Source organism: Canis lupus, chromosome 23, assembly GCF_003254725.2.
Source record: "Canis lupus dingo isolate Sandy chromosome 23, ASM325472v2, whole genome shotgun sequence".
Classification (NCBI taxonomy): Eukaryota; Metazoa; Chordata; class Mammalia; order Carnivora; family Canidae; genus Canis; species Canis lupus.
The window spans coordinates 30,664,508-30,678,826 of NC_064265.1; the positions used below are offsets into that span (position 1 = coordinate 30,664,508).

At 39.4% G+C, this 14,319-nt stretch overlaps 1 protein-coding gene across 2 annotated transcripts in view; it reads left to right on the top strand.

Annotated features, from left to right (window-relative positions):
* LOC112661065 (inhibitor of carbonic anhydrase-like) overlaps positions 1–6,775 on the top strand; it is a 39,023-nt gene extending 32,248 nt beyond the window's left edge. The window contains exons 14-17 of one of the 2 annotated variants that reach the window (XM_025448928.3): positions 3,313–3,377; positions 3,916–4,100; positions 5,396–5,582; positions 6,569–6,775. In XM_025448928.3, the coding sequence (XP_025304713.1) occupies positions 3,313–3,377; positions 3,916–4,100; positions 5,396–5,582; positions 6,569–6,603 (472 nt within the window). In that variant the 3' untranslated portion in view covers positions 6,604–6,775. Of the gene's footprint in view, positions 1–3,312; positions 3,378–3,915; positions 4,101–5,395; positions 5,583–6,568 lie in introns of those variants that run through there. The other variant, XM_049099811.1, reaches the window with a different exon arrangement.
* Positions 6,776–14,319: the final 7,544 nt, after the last annotated feature.

The following is a 14,319-nucleotide window of genomic DNA, read 5'->3' on the forward strand; positions in this document are numbered from 1 at the left end:
CCCACGTGGGGCTCCCTGCATGGGGCCTGCTTCTCCCTCTGCCTGTGTCTCTGCCTCTCTCTTTCTCAATCTCTCTCTCTCTGTGTCTCATGAATAAATAAATAAAATCTTAAAAAAAGTAAAAAACAAAAATAAAATTCCTTGAAGGAGTTTAATATCCTCGCTCCAATTTCTCTCCTTTCAGTCTCCTCAGAACCCAGTTTAAGAGTCTATTCCTCTCTCTCACCCCCAACTAGTGGAGTTGGTTTTATTATTGTTTTAAAATTACCTACAGAATTCATTCCTTCTCATTGCTGGTGCATATTCCCACCACACACCCCCTTTGGTTCATCACCATCTGCCAGCTGCACTTCTAAATCACCAATGACCTCTGTGTTGGTAAATAAATCTAATGACCACTTCTTGGTCCTTGCAATGCTTCATCTACCAGCATTATTGGCACCATGGATCACTTCCTCCCCATGGATGCATTTTCCTCCTTGGCTTCAGGACACCACAGTCTTTGGATTCCCTCCTCCTTCTCCTGCTACTACACTCCAGTCTCTTTGCTGGTTCCACCTTACTTTCCTACCCTCAGCATGTTGGTGTGTTCCAAGGCTCTGTCCTTGAACTTCTCTCTATGGCCTCAGTGATTTTATCAACTCTCCTGCCTCAGGGCCTTTGCTCGTGGTCTTACCTCATCGGGAGTGCTCTTCCTACTCATGTCATAGCTAGTTCCCTCATTTCCTTTAGGGTTTCTCAGGGAGTCTTTCCTAGCCACTATAATTTCACATACACACACATATGCCTTTGCCAATATTTCATATCCCTCTTTCTTGCTTTATATTTTTAAAGCATTTTCACTCTTTAGAATACTATATATTTTATCTACTTGTTTAATGTCTTTTCCCTTTAATAAAATGAACAAAGTCTTCTTTGTTGAAAGTGAAAAAACCGAAGGTGCTTACTCTTTATAAGGCCTGAGACTTGAGCCTCAGAAATCAGCCAAGATACTTCAAGGTGAGAGTTGCCAGATGAAATTGAGGACACCTAGTTAAATTAGAATTCCAGAATGAATGTTTAGCATAAGAAAACACACTCTTCCTTCTTTGTCCTTCTCTACTTCTCCTCTTTTTCTCTCTCTTCCTCCTCCTCCTTCTCTCCCTCTTCACATCTGCCTCATTTTCTCTTTTCCTGCAGGATAGTTTTCTCTATTTCTCAGTCTACATGAAAGAAAATGTCTGTGACTAGCATTATTATTAGCTTCTCAGTTATAAAGAAGCAGTCAAACACAGACCACAATGTAAAAAATCCCAATTCTCAGGAAATGGGACTGTCAGCCCAGTTCCAGTGAAGGCTTCGTGTTGACATAACTCATGCAGCAAAGCTGCATTGTAAAGTTTTAGTTTTAGTTTTAGCTGTGACCAGATGGATTGGGGAGTGTGGGGGGAAGGAGTCAGTTCTCAAAGTAAGACCAAACAAGAGTCAAGAATTTTTAAATGAAATTATACAAGGGGAATTTTGTTTTCCTAGATATAAAAATCACATTATAATACAATGTAATACTGTAATACTATGATCAGTACATACTGGTTTGCATGCAAGAATGACAAACCAGTGGGAGAGAATAGACTTCAAAGACTTATTTATACATGGATACATTATATTTGGTGTATAACAAAGATGATATTTCAAATTGGGAAAGGATGACCTTGAGAGGTCAAATAAAATGAGTATGGCAAACTGGCCCCTGGATTTGGTGGGAGCAGATTCAACAGTCAGTCCCATAAGCTGACTGGCAGGAGTCAGTGAGGGTGGTGTGAAGGGGTGCTGATCGAAAGTGCAATGATTCCTTTTAAGTGTTTGGATGAGTGGGGGAGGGAGGCCCATCACTAAGAGCAGTGTGGGATCAAGATAGAGATTATTGCTTTTTAAAAAAGAAAAGAAGTATGAATGCTGATAAAAAGAGCCCAGTGAATGGAGAAAGACTCCAATTACACAAGGTAAAGAGGGTAACTATGGGAAGGTGCCTAAGAGTGTGGGTGGGGATGGGATGCAGGGTACCTGGGAAAGACACTTTTGTTGGGAGGGAGACCTCCACTCCTTCTTTGTGCCTAGAGAGCAGGAGAAGAGCACTAGAGACTTGGGCGGACAGATTTGGCAGAGGGAGGCTGAAAGAAAGCCTATGTAATGATATCTGTTTTCTCTGGGAAGCAGGAGCACCTGTCAGAGTGAGTGCTGCTGAGAGGGTATGTGGAGAGACAGAGGCATGCAGGAATCTGGAAAACATTTTGGTCATTGCTCTATAGAATAGGGAGGTGGCCCTCTCAAACAGTGGTTCTCACCATTAGGGCACCAAATCTCTCAGGGGGCTTGTTAAAACACAGCTTGCTGGGCCGCACCCAAGAAGTTTCTGATCTAGTAGGTCTGGGGTGGGGCCCAACAATGTGCAATTCTGACAGGTTCGCAGCTGGTGCCGATGCTGCTGATCCCAGCCCATATGTGAGAATCACAGATCTAGAGTAGAGCAAGGAAAGCAGGAAGGCCTAGAAGTTAACGATCACGAAGGTGTCTGGTCTGCTGCCTCCCTGCTGAGGTGCAGACACACCTGAGGCGGACGGTCATCCATATTCAGGCCTGGAATTAGATGAAGAGCAGGAAGAGGAAAGAAACAGGGCAAAGGGAATTTAGGAAAATTGAATGAGAGTAATTGATCCTAGCTAAGTATAGAGAGACCTGAAGTTAGGAGAGAGAGAAAACCAGAGAGGTGTTCCTGAAAATGAATCATTAATGTCAACTGCCAACTGACTGGATGTCGTAGAACTGATTGTTAATGTTGTATTCAACATTTCTCATAAGGAATGGACTTTAAACACAGAGAAATGTTTTTCTGGGTATTAAGTGTGAACACATATCTAGTGATGCATATTAACTAGTGATCATTAAGGCTGACTAGACATATGGATGTGAAAAGACTATGTCAAGATCATGTCTCCCACGCTGATTTTAATCTCTGATGAGAGTCATCCTTGAATATGCCTGTTAATAGGAGAACACAAACTTCTTCTTTGGAGAAACCAATCAGTATTTAAAATAAGGAACCAAACAGTGGTTATCGACAATAGAAACAAAAATAAGCAGGTTTCTTTTTCTATTACTGTTCCCCTCTAATTCTCAGGGACAGCTGAGTGTTAGTTGTGTGTGTGGATGTGGTCAGTGTGCAGTGTGCCTGGGGGCTCCGGTGGAGGGGTTGTGATCTTCTCGGTGGTTCCCCCTGGGTGTCTCCATCTCCCACTCCTATTGATCCTCCCTGACCTAACCCTTGCTGTACAGGTGTCTGGTTGAGAAGGGAGATGTTGCCTTTGTGAAGGAGACGACCGTCTTCCAGAACACTGAAGGTGTGTGCTTGTGCTGTCATTTCCTCCCTTGGAAAAAATCTGAGTTTGCCGGGAAGTCACTCCCCAGTTGGGCAACCAGGAAACTTATTAAAGCATGTCTGGTTCTCTTAATTTATTGGCATTCCTTATATATTTTGGATACAAGTTTTTGTCAGCTACATGTATTGACAATATCTTGTTTCTCTCTGAAAGGCTTACCTTTTCATTTTCTTAATGATGTCTTAATGATGAACATTTTAATATTTAATGTGGTTCAATTTATCAGCCTTCTTCTTTTTTTTTTTTAATCAGCCTTCTTTCTAGCTAGTGCTTTGTCAGACCTATTTAAGAAATCTTTGCCCTTTAACAGGACTGAAAAGGCATTAACCAGAGAGGCTATGAATTTATAACCATGAATTTTTCTCTTCTGTTTTATTTTTAAAGTTTTATTTCATTTTCCTATGTCTGTGATTCTCCCAGACATCGTTAGTTAGGTCACAGCCCCCGGGGGAGGGCACCTTGACTGAAGCTGTGGCTGACTGACCTTCCTTCTCCACAGGAAAGAACCCTGAAGCATGGGCTAAAGATCTGAAGCAAGAAGACTTTGAGCTGCTGTGCCTTGATGGTACCAGGAGGCCTGTGACTGAAGCTCACAGGTGCCACCTGGCCATAGTCCCAAATCATGCTGTGGTCTCAAGGAAAGATAAGGCAGCTTCTGTTCGCAGAATGCTCTTCAATCAACAGGTATAGGCACAGAGGAGGTCCTGTCCACACATTCCCCCCAACTGAGTGCTCAGGCACCTTCAGAACTGACTGACACACCTAGCCCAGTCTCATACCCTCTCTCCCTGGGCAGTGGAACTAGATTCTTGCAGCCCTGCCTCTGATGAAAGCAAAAAGCTAGCTGGTGGCTATGTTTACTTTGTGCTTTGGGGTTATCTAGGATATTCAAGTGGACTGAAAAAGCCTCGGACACATGAGTATCTGAAGGGTCTCCCTGAGACCCACTTGCCTTTCTGAGCACACTCCTGGTACCTCGTGGACTTGTTCAGTTCCTCCATGAGAGTTGTCTCTTTCTTCTTCTGTCACAGAAATAAGGGAATTGGCTCAGTGCCTTTCACACTAAGGTGAGGAGGTATATGTGGAAAAAGCAGAATGGAGGCTACTCTACCTGACTTAGGTTGGGTCCCAATGCATTGCTGAACCTGGGCAGACTGAGCACCATTTTAGGCTTCATGAAAGTTCAAGAGCCAACATTCAGACAACTCATGACCTCTACAGGCAGCCAACAAAGGCTATGAAGTAGCAGGATGCCTAAACCAAATGATTTTTTTTTTTTTTTTAAACCAAATGATCTTAAGGAAAACCCAAAGCCTCATCTGCCTTTTGCACTCACACATCCCCTTCCTGGAAGAGCCCCAGATGAGTATATTCTGGCCACACATACCAGTTAAAGGACTACAACCCAGGGAGAACCGGCAAGACAAAGGGCCTTGGTCAGGTACTTCTGAAGGGATGTGTCTCCCAAAAGGCAAGCTGCCCCTGAACAAAGAAAAAGAGGAGAAGGAAGAGATGGAAACGGTCAGGTGCCTGGGGCAGACCTAGAGAAGAGGCAAGACAGCAAGGGCTTTGGGCAGCAAGAGGAAAGGTAGTATGACCCGGAAAGTTGAAAATATCCAGCAGTGATCGGAGTAGTGTGATACACTGGCCACAAAACTCGAAGCTTTTTTTTCCATTTAGCAATTACTTCACATACATTATCTCACTATTTAGTGTTATCTCCATTTACAAATGAGTAATCTGAGGTTCACTGAGCTCAAGAAGTTTCCTAAAGTCACATGACAAGGCAAAGCTAGGGCCAGGATTTGAACCCAGAGCCCATAATTTTTGCCTTAATAGTGCTGTGTGTCCCAAGTCTCCCAGGGGCTGGAGCTGAGCAGCACAGCAGACTCAGATCTGAGCAGAAGAAGCCTCAGAAGCACAGCCTCGTGCTCCCTGGCACTGTGCTCACTGTCTGTATGTCTGTCTGTCTAACTCAGGAGCTCTTTGGAAGAAATGGGTTTGAATACAGGATGTTCCAGATGTTTCAATCCTCATCCAAGGACCTGCTCTTCAGTGATGACACGGCATGTTTGGCTAACCTTCAGGATGGAACAACTTATCGAAAATACTTAGGACCAGAGTATCTTAAGGCTCTTGATAACATGGGACAATGCTTACACTCTGGTGAGTAGAATAAAACACTGAGGAACAATACCATGGGAATCAAGGTAAACATGTTTGTATTAAGGACCATCGTATGCCAAGCCCTGGGCCAGGACTGATAGGAACACATAGATGGAGAGGGCTTGCTCCTGGCCCTGCAGGAGGATGCAGACTTAGCAGTGAGGCAGCTCAATTAGACAACAAGTAAGAGGCTACCTGAAAAAAAAAAGACCAAATCATTTGAAGGAGACAGAGAGTGTAATTGACATTTGGAAGTTAGACTTGTTTAATTGTGCTTTTCCATTTTTTTCATAACAAAATGAAAAGGTACACATATGTGAGCCCTTCAGTGTAGGGAGAAGGTTGGGAAATGACTCCTATATATCACTCATAAAGGATCAACTTTCAAAGATTATAAGTAAAATGTATAAATAATATCAACACAAACAAAATGAAGTTAGTACAATAGTGTACCCTTTCTAGTTTTTTATATACATATATATTAGAATGGCATAATTTATATGTATGTGTGTGTGTATGTGTGTGTTTTACAATAACATAGTTGCCTCAAAAAGGATTAAGTTGAAGAAATAAAATTGAGCTAGGATAATCAAATTTCTGGGAGTGTGCCTAAAGTTTTGTTGAATTATATTGTGTGTTGAAGATGATGAGAGCAGGAGGAAAGGAAAATGTAGTTATTTAAGGATAGCACTGATGTTAGTTAGGGGAGAGAGAGAGAGAGAAGAGAAGAGAATGAAAGAATTTTAAAGAATTATTACTGGGACTCCTGGGTGGCTCAGAGGTTGAGTGTCTGTCTTTGGCTCAGAGCGTGATCCCAGAATTCTGGGATCGAGAATTCTCTCTGTGTCTCTCATGAATAAATAAATAAAATCTTAAAAAAAAAAAAACTATTATTACCTAGCATTTACTTTCAGAAAACAGGAACAGACTTGTTGAGTAAGCACAGGAAGTACCTGAAAGTCTTTCTGTTATGTTTTGCTTCACAGAACTTCAGGACGCCTGTACATTCCATGTACATTAAAAACTGATCAAAGTGGGCAACTACAGAGATGCTCAGCGACCACAAATACGATGGAGACACATCCTTGCTTGTCTGCATGTGGGCCTCTATTAACCTCAGTTGTTTTAGAATTACATGTTATAACTGATACAAAAATTAAAATGAATAAAAACTATTGTGTTTTCTCAGAAAACTTCATTAAATGTCCTCAGATTTTTTTAAGGGGAGAAAACTATGTCTTTATACTAGAGTTATAGAGTTATGCTTCCAAATTTAGTATCTATTAAATTGTACCTTTTAAAAGAACTATATAATACTAGCTCATCTTCCCTCCCTATTCTTTATTTTACCCAAGAGTCAAATCACTTAAATAGAATTTAAGCAATAAATCTATCTGAAGGGAGTCTGAGTGGTGATTACAAGTGTGAAAAAAAAAAAGCATCTGTGTGTGCAGTATCAAGGACTTACATAATAAAAACAAAGGATAAGTAATGAGCTTGTCTATTTAAAAATATATTTGAACATTTAAAATTCATAAAGTGGAATCAAAATCATGACTCAGATTAATTGGAAAACACTAAAATTACTGCAAAAATCTAACCCTACTCCCTTTTTACAGTCAATTTCCTGAAAGTATGATTTACACTCATTTAAGTCAGTTTCTTATCAGAGATTTTGCTCTATCTAGTATTACCATAATTGCAGCTTATGGTAGTGCCTCAATAAATACTGAATGGGACCCTAAGGTATATATTGTTAACTGTTAGTTTTATGAGTGTAGGACTTCTGCTTCTGTCTGTGAAAGAGCAACCAGTACAGGACTTGCCCTCTTTCCATAAACAACTAAAAGATTAGACAAAGTGTATGAAACAACTGTTTTCAAACATTGGACAATAGCAGCACAGGACTCTGGTCCTTGAAAGAAGGGAAAGAAAAGAGGTAAGCAGAATGATGACCCTACTTTTTGTCTAGAGGGAGTTTCCAGATGATGGCACAAGGAGGGGAAACCCAAGAAAGCCTGTCTCACTGAGCTGAGGAAACAGAGAGGAGCATAGAGAAGTAAAAAGACTGGAGTTTGTATACAGAGGAAATCTGTAGAAGAGTCTCCTTGAATGTTTGGTGAAATACAAATCCACATGAGTATAGGATGAAATTGAAATCCATCCAACTAGACAAAGAATAACTGAGAGAAAACTATAAGCTGAATAATTCCCAGCACCCACACAGAGCTAGGAGTCATTTGTGTTCCTAATCAGAGTGAAGAGACCTAATCAAACACCTAAGGATTTCACTGAAGGTTAGATCTTGGATGTGAGGATAAATAAAGTAGCTGTAGACTGAAGGAGCTCCATAACTGCCCTGAAAATGAAACTAGCCTTGGTAGGATCCAGCTGATCTATAAGTAACTTAACTGCCTTCTAAAATAAACTTCAGGGCAGCCCCAGTGGCCCTGCAATTTAGCGCTGCTTTTGGCCCGGAGTGTGATCATGGAGACCCGGGATCGAGTCCCGTGTCGGGCTCCCTGCATGGTGCCTGCTTCTCCCTCTGCCTCTCTTTCTCTCTCTCTTTCTCTGTGTCTGTCATGAATAAATAAATAAGATCTTAAAATAATAAAATAAACTTCAATACCTATTAAAGGAAGACAACTAAATCTAAATACGTTGAAAATGCAGTATATGTAATATCCAGCATTGTATGCAAAAATTACCAGATATGCAAAGAAGCATAAAATTTGACTCAGAATCAAAAGAAAAATCATTCTATAAAAGCATACTTAGAGGGGCGCCTGGGTGGCTGAGTCGGTTAAGCACCAGAATCACAACTTTGGCTCAGGTCATGATTTCAGGGTCATGAGATTGATTCCTGTGTGGGGCTCTGTGCTCAGTGCAGAGTATGCTTAAGAATCTACTTGAGATTCCCTCTGCCTCTCTTCCCTCTCTCTCAAATAATAAATGAAAGCTTTTTTTTTTAAGCCTCCACAGACCTAAAAACCAAGGAGATGATAGTATTTAGATAATGAACTTAAAAAATTTTTTTCTTCAAATTTTTATTTAAATTCTTGTTAGTTAACATACAGTGCAATATTGGTTTCCAGAGAAGAATTCAGTGATTCATCACTTACAACACCCAGTGCTCACCACTAGTGCCCTGCTTAATACCCATCACACATCTAGCCCATCCCCAACCCCCCCATCAACCCTCAGTTTGTTCTATTGTTAAGAATCCCGTATGGTTTGTTTCCCTCTCTCTCTTTTTCTTTCCCCTCCCTTCCCACATGTCCATATGTTTTGTTTCTTAAATTCCACATGACTATAATCATATGGTATTTGTCTTTCCTGACTGACTTATTTTGCTTAGCATAATTGACTAAGTCCATCCATATTGCTAAAATGGCAAGATTTCATTCTTTCTGATGGTTAATATTCCATTGTACATATATATTCTTTATTTATTCATTAGTTGACGGACATTTGGCCTCTTTCCATATTGTTATGGAAATAATGCTTATTGTTATTGTTGATAATGCTACATACATCAGGGTGCATATACCCCTTCAAATCTGTATTTCTGTATCCAGTGGGTAATTACCTAGTAGTACAGTTGCTGGATCATGGGATAGTTCTATTTTTAACTTTTTGAGGAAATTCCATATTGGTTTCCACAGTGGCTGCACCAGTTTGCATTCCCACCAACAGTGTAAGAGGGTTCCTCTGTCTCCATATCCTCGCCAACCCCTGTTGTTTCTTGTGCTGTTATTTTAGCCATTCTGACAGGTGTCTCATCGTGTTTTTTAAAAAACTTTTTTCTTAAAAAAAGATTTATTTATTTATTCATGAGAGAGACACACACACACAGAGAAGCAGAGACAAAGGCAGAGGGAGAAGCAGGCTCGCCGCAGGGAGCCCGATGTGGGACTTCATCCCAGATCCTGGGATCATGCCCTGATCCAAAAGCAGATACTTAACTGCTGAGCCACCCAGGTGTCCTTCATTGTGGTTTTGATTTGTATTTCTCTGATGATGAGTGACGTTGAGCATCTTTTCATGTGTCTGTTAGCCATCTGGATATCGTCTTTGGAAAAATGTCTATTCATGTCTTCTGTCCATTTCTTAACTGGATTATTCATTTTTGGAGTGTTGAGTTTGATACATTCTTTATAGGTCTTGGATATTAAGCCTTTATCAGATACAGTCAATTAACTTTAAAACAGTTGTTATAAACATTCCCCAGGATTTAAAAGAAAACATAAGCATAACAAAGAAAAAAGTGTAAGGCTTAAAGAAGACCCAGTGAAAATATAAAACTGTAAATTTGTGTTTTTCAAGGAATTTGTCTATTTTATCAAAATGGTCTATTTTTGCCATAAACTTGTCCAAAAATATTTCCTTATTATCTTTTAATATCTATAGGATATAAATGACATCTATTCTTCTACTTTCCATATTGGTAATTTGTGTTCTATCCCTTCATTTTTCTTGATCAGTCTAGTTACTTTATAAATTTTATTGAACTTTTCAAAGAACAAATTTTTTTTTTTAATTTTCACTATTTGTGTATTTTCTATCTCATTTTCTGTTCTTGCCCTTATTTCCTGTCTCCTATTTACTTGTCATTTAATTTGCTTTTTTCTTAGATTCTTAAGGTACAAGTTTAGATCAGTTTAGAACAGTCTTCTAATATAGACATTTAAAATTATAAATTTCCTTCTAAGTACTATTTGGGCTGCATTCCTAAAATTTTGGTATGTTATGTTTTCTTTACCATTCAGGTAACATTTTTTCTAATTTCCCAAAGATTTCTTGTTAGATCTGTTGATTACTTAAAAGTTATTTTATTTTTTTATTATTTACTTATGATAGTCACACAGAGAGAGAGAGAGAGAGAGAGGCAGAGACACAGGCAGAGGGAGAAGCAGGCTCCATGCACCGGGAGCCTGACGTGGGATTCAATCCCAGGTCTCCAGGATCACGCCCTGGGCCAAAGGCAGGCGCCAAACTGCTGCGCCACCCAGGGATCCCTTAAAAGTTATTTTTGATTTCCAAATACTTGATGATTTCCCAGATAGCCTTTTGTTAATTGATTTCTAATTTAATTCCTTTGTGGTCAGAGAATATATTCTGTATAACTTCAATCCCCTTAAACTTATTGAGTTATTTTTAATGGCCAGACTATGGTCTATCTTGGTGGTTGTCCCATGCACACTTGGAAAAAAATGTAATCTGTATTTTGGGGGTGTAGTTCTGTAATGTATAGATCTGTAACATGTAGTACATGTAGTGTGGCTCTATAAATAGCAATTAGGTCAAATTGGTTAATGTTATTGTTCAAATTCTCCATCTGGACTCATTTTCTGTCACTTTTTGCATTAATTTCCAACAGAAGAGGATTGAGATACTCAACTGTAAGTATGGATTTGCTCATTTCTCCTTCTAGTTCAGTCAGATTTTGCTTTATATTATTTTGTTCTGTTAGGTACATACACATTTAGGATGTTAGGCTTTCTTAATGAATTGACTGCTTCGTCATTATGAAAAGTCCCTATTGTCCCTGGTAGTACTTCTTAAGTCTAATTCATTGGATATTAATTGACCACTCTATCTTTCTTTTGACTGGTATGTGCTTGGGAATATTGTTTTCCAATCTTTTTTTTTTTTTTTTTTTTTTTTAAATTTATTTTTGTTTATTTATGATAGTCATACAGAGAGAGAGAGAGGCAGAGACACAGGCAGAGGGAGAAGCAGGCTCCATGCACCGGGAGCCCGACGTGGGATTCGATCCCGGGTCTCCAGGATCACGCCCTGGGCCAAAGGCAGGCGCCAAACCGCTGCGCCACCCAGGGATCCCTGTTTTCCAATCTTTTACTTTAATCCATCTGTTTATATTAAGGAGAGCTTCTTATTTTTTTTAAATTTTTATTTATTTATGATAGTCACACAGGGAGAGAGAGAGAGAGGCAGAGACACAGGCAGAGGGAGAAGCAGGCTCCATGCACCGGGAGCCCGACGTGGGATTCGATCCCGGGTCTCCAGGATCGCGCCCTGGGCCAAAGGCAGGCGCCAAACCGCTGCGCCACCCAGGGATCCCAGGAGAGCTTCTTATAAAGAGCACGTGGTTGGGTCTTTATTTTTTCATTCAGTATGACAATCTCTACCCTTTTATTTATTTTTTGTTTTTTAACTTTTAAAAAAGGTTTTATTTATTGAGAGAGAGTGAGAGACAGAGCATGAGCAGGGGGCAGGGACAGAAGAAGAGGAAGAAGCAGGTTCCCCACTGAGTAGGGAACCCAAAGCAGGGCTCAATCTCAGGATCCTGAGACCATGACCTAAGCTGAAGACAGACACTTATCCATCTAAGCCACCCAGGTACCCCAATCTCTACCCTTGTAAAGGATGTGTTTAGTTCATTTATATATAACGTAATTATTAATATTTGTTTTCTGTCTCCTGTGTTCTTTATTTCTTGCTTCCTCTTTTCTGCCTTTTATTGGCTTACATTTTTAAAATATTACTTTTTATCTTCTCTATCGGCTTTTAGCTATTTTTCTTTTATTTTTAATGTCTTTAAAAAGATGTTCAATATCACTAATCATCAGGGAAATGTGAATCAAAACAACAGTGAGATATCACTTTATACCTGTCAGAATGGCTAAAATTAAAAAGTCAAGAAATAACAAATGTTGGCAAGGATGTGGAGAAAAGGGAATCTTTATGTACTGTTGGTGGGAATGCAAATTGTTACAGTCACTGTGGAAAACAATGTAGGTTCCTCAAAAAATTAAAAATAGAATTACCATATGATCTAGTAATTCTATTATTGGGTACTTACCCAAAGAAAATGAAAATGATAATTTGAAAGGATACATGCAACCCTATGTTTATTGCAGCATTATTTGAAATAGTCAAGATACAGAAGCAACCCAAGTGTTAATCAATAGATGAATGGATAAAGAAAGCATGGTGTTTGTATGTGTATAATGGAATATTACTCAGCCCTAAAAAAGAATTAGATGTTGCCATTTGCAACAACATGGTTGAACCTAGAGGGTATAATGCTAAGAGAAATAAGTCAGAGAAAGACAAACACCATATGATTTAACTCATATATGGAATTTAAGAAAAAGAATGAATGAACAAAGAAAAAAAGAGACAAAAAACCAGACTCTTAAATACAGAAAACAAACTAATAGTTGCCAGAGGGGATCTGGGTGGGGGAAGGGGTGAAATAGATCAAGGAGATTAAGAGTACACTTATCCTGATGAGCACTGAGTCATGTATAGAATTGTTTAATGATTATATTATACACCTAATATAATACTGTATGTTAATTACACATCAATAAAAATAAATTTAATGTCATATCACTTCGTGTATAATGTAAGATCCTGTAATATTATAGTTCCTCTTTTGTCAGTGATTTCTGTATAAACTTTCAACAACAAGGTCTTCAAGGTAAAAAGAAAAGGCCCTGATTTGTATCACTTGCCAATTTCCTGAAGTAAGTACTTTTACCATGGATGATTTCAAGCTACCAAAGTGTTGTCAATTAATACAACGGTTTTTTTTTTTAAGATTTTATTTATTTATTCATGAGAGACACAGAGAGAGAGAGAGTCAGAGACACAGGCAGTGGCAGAAGCAGACTCCATGCAAGGAGCCCGACGCGGGGACTCGATCCTGGGACTCCAGGATCACATCCTGGGCCGAAGGCAGGTGTCAAACCGCTGAGCCCTCCAGGGATCCCGAATACAGCATTTAGAAGAGATATATGCAATCAGTTTTTGCAAGCTAGCACAAGCTGACTGCACTACCCCACTGATTATCCTCTTTATTTTATTTTTAAAAAATTTTTTAAAATTTTATTTATTTATGATAGTCACACACAGAGAGAGAGGCAGAGACACAGGCAGAGGGAGAAGCAGGCTCCATGCACCAGGAGCCAGACGCGGGATTCGATCCGGGTCTCCGGGATCGCGCCCTGGGCCAAAGGCAGGTGCTAAACCGCTGCGCCACCCAGGGATCCCTGATTATTCTCTTTAATTTCTGTATTCTTACTATCACATATTTTACTTCCACATACATTAGAAACTTGCAATAACTTTTATTATTTTTACATCAAGCATCAATTATCTTTTAGTGACATTTTTAAGTGATAAAAAGAAATCTTTAGTATCTACCCAAATCTTTATTGTTTCCAGCTCTCTTCATACCTTTGTGCAGATTGCAGGTTTTGGGTATTTAGTGGGCAAATCTTTCTGGCAAAGTCTCATTGTCTGTAGACATATTATTTTTTATTTTTGTGTACTAACAATATGATATTTGACCGTGGTACTTTCTGTTGTTCAACTTAGGTTAAATTTGTTTCCCTGAACTTTTATAATAAGGCTGTTTTTAGAAAAGTGTTTCTTACTTCATAGAGCTCCTTCTTCTGTCATTTTTTGCATGATTTAAAAACATAGTAACTTGCTTTCTAGGGCTTCTTGGTTTTATTCTCTTGTCTACTTTGGTCTAGACCTTGTTTGTTTCTTCATCCTTATTGTCCCTTTTCTGTGCGATTTTGATTCCACTTTTAGCTCCAGATTGTTCCAGACACTTTGGTCCTTCTTAGGAAAGGTATTTTCACATCTACTCCTAGGTCATCTCCCTCCAGGCTGCCCCCAGGAAGCCACCTGCATGTTTATCTTTTATGTTGGTGCTTCCAGAAGGCTCCTAGCATTTCATTTCCTACAAAGTTCTCAA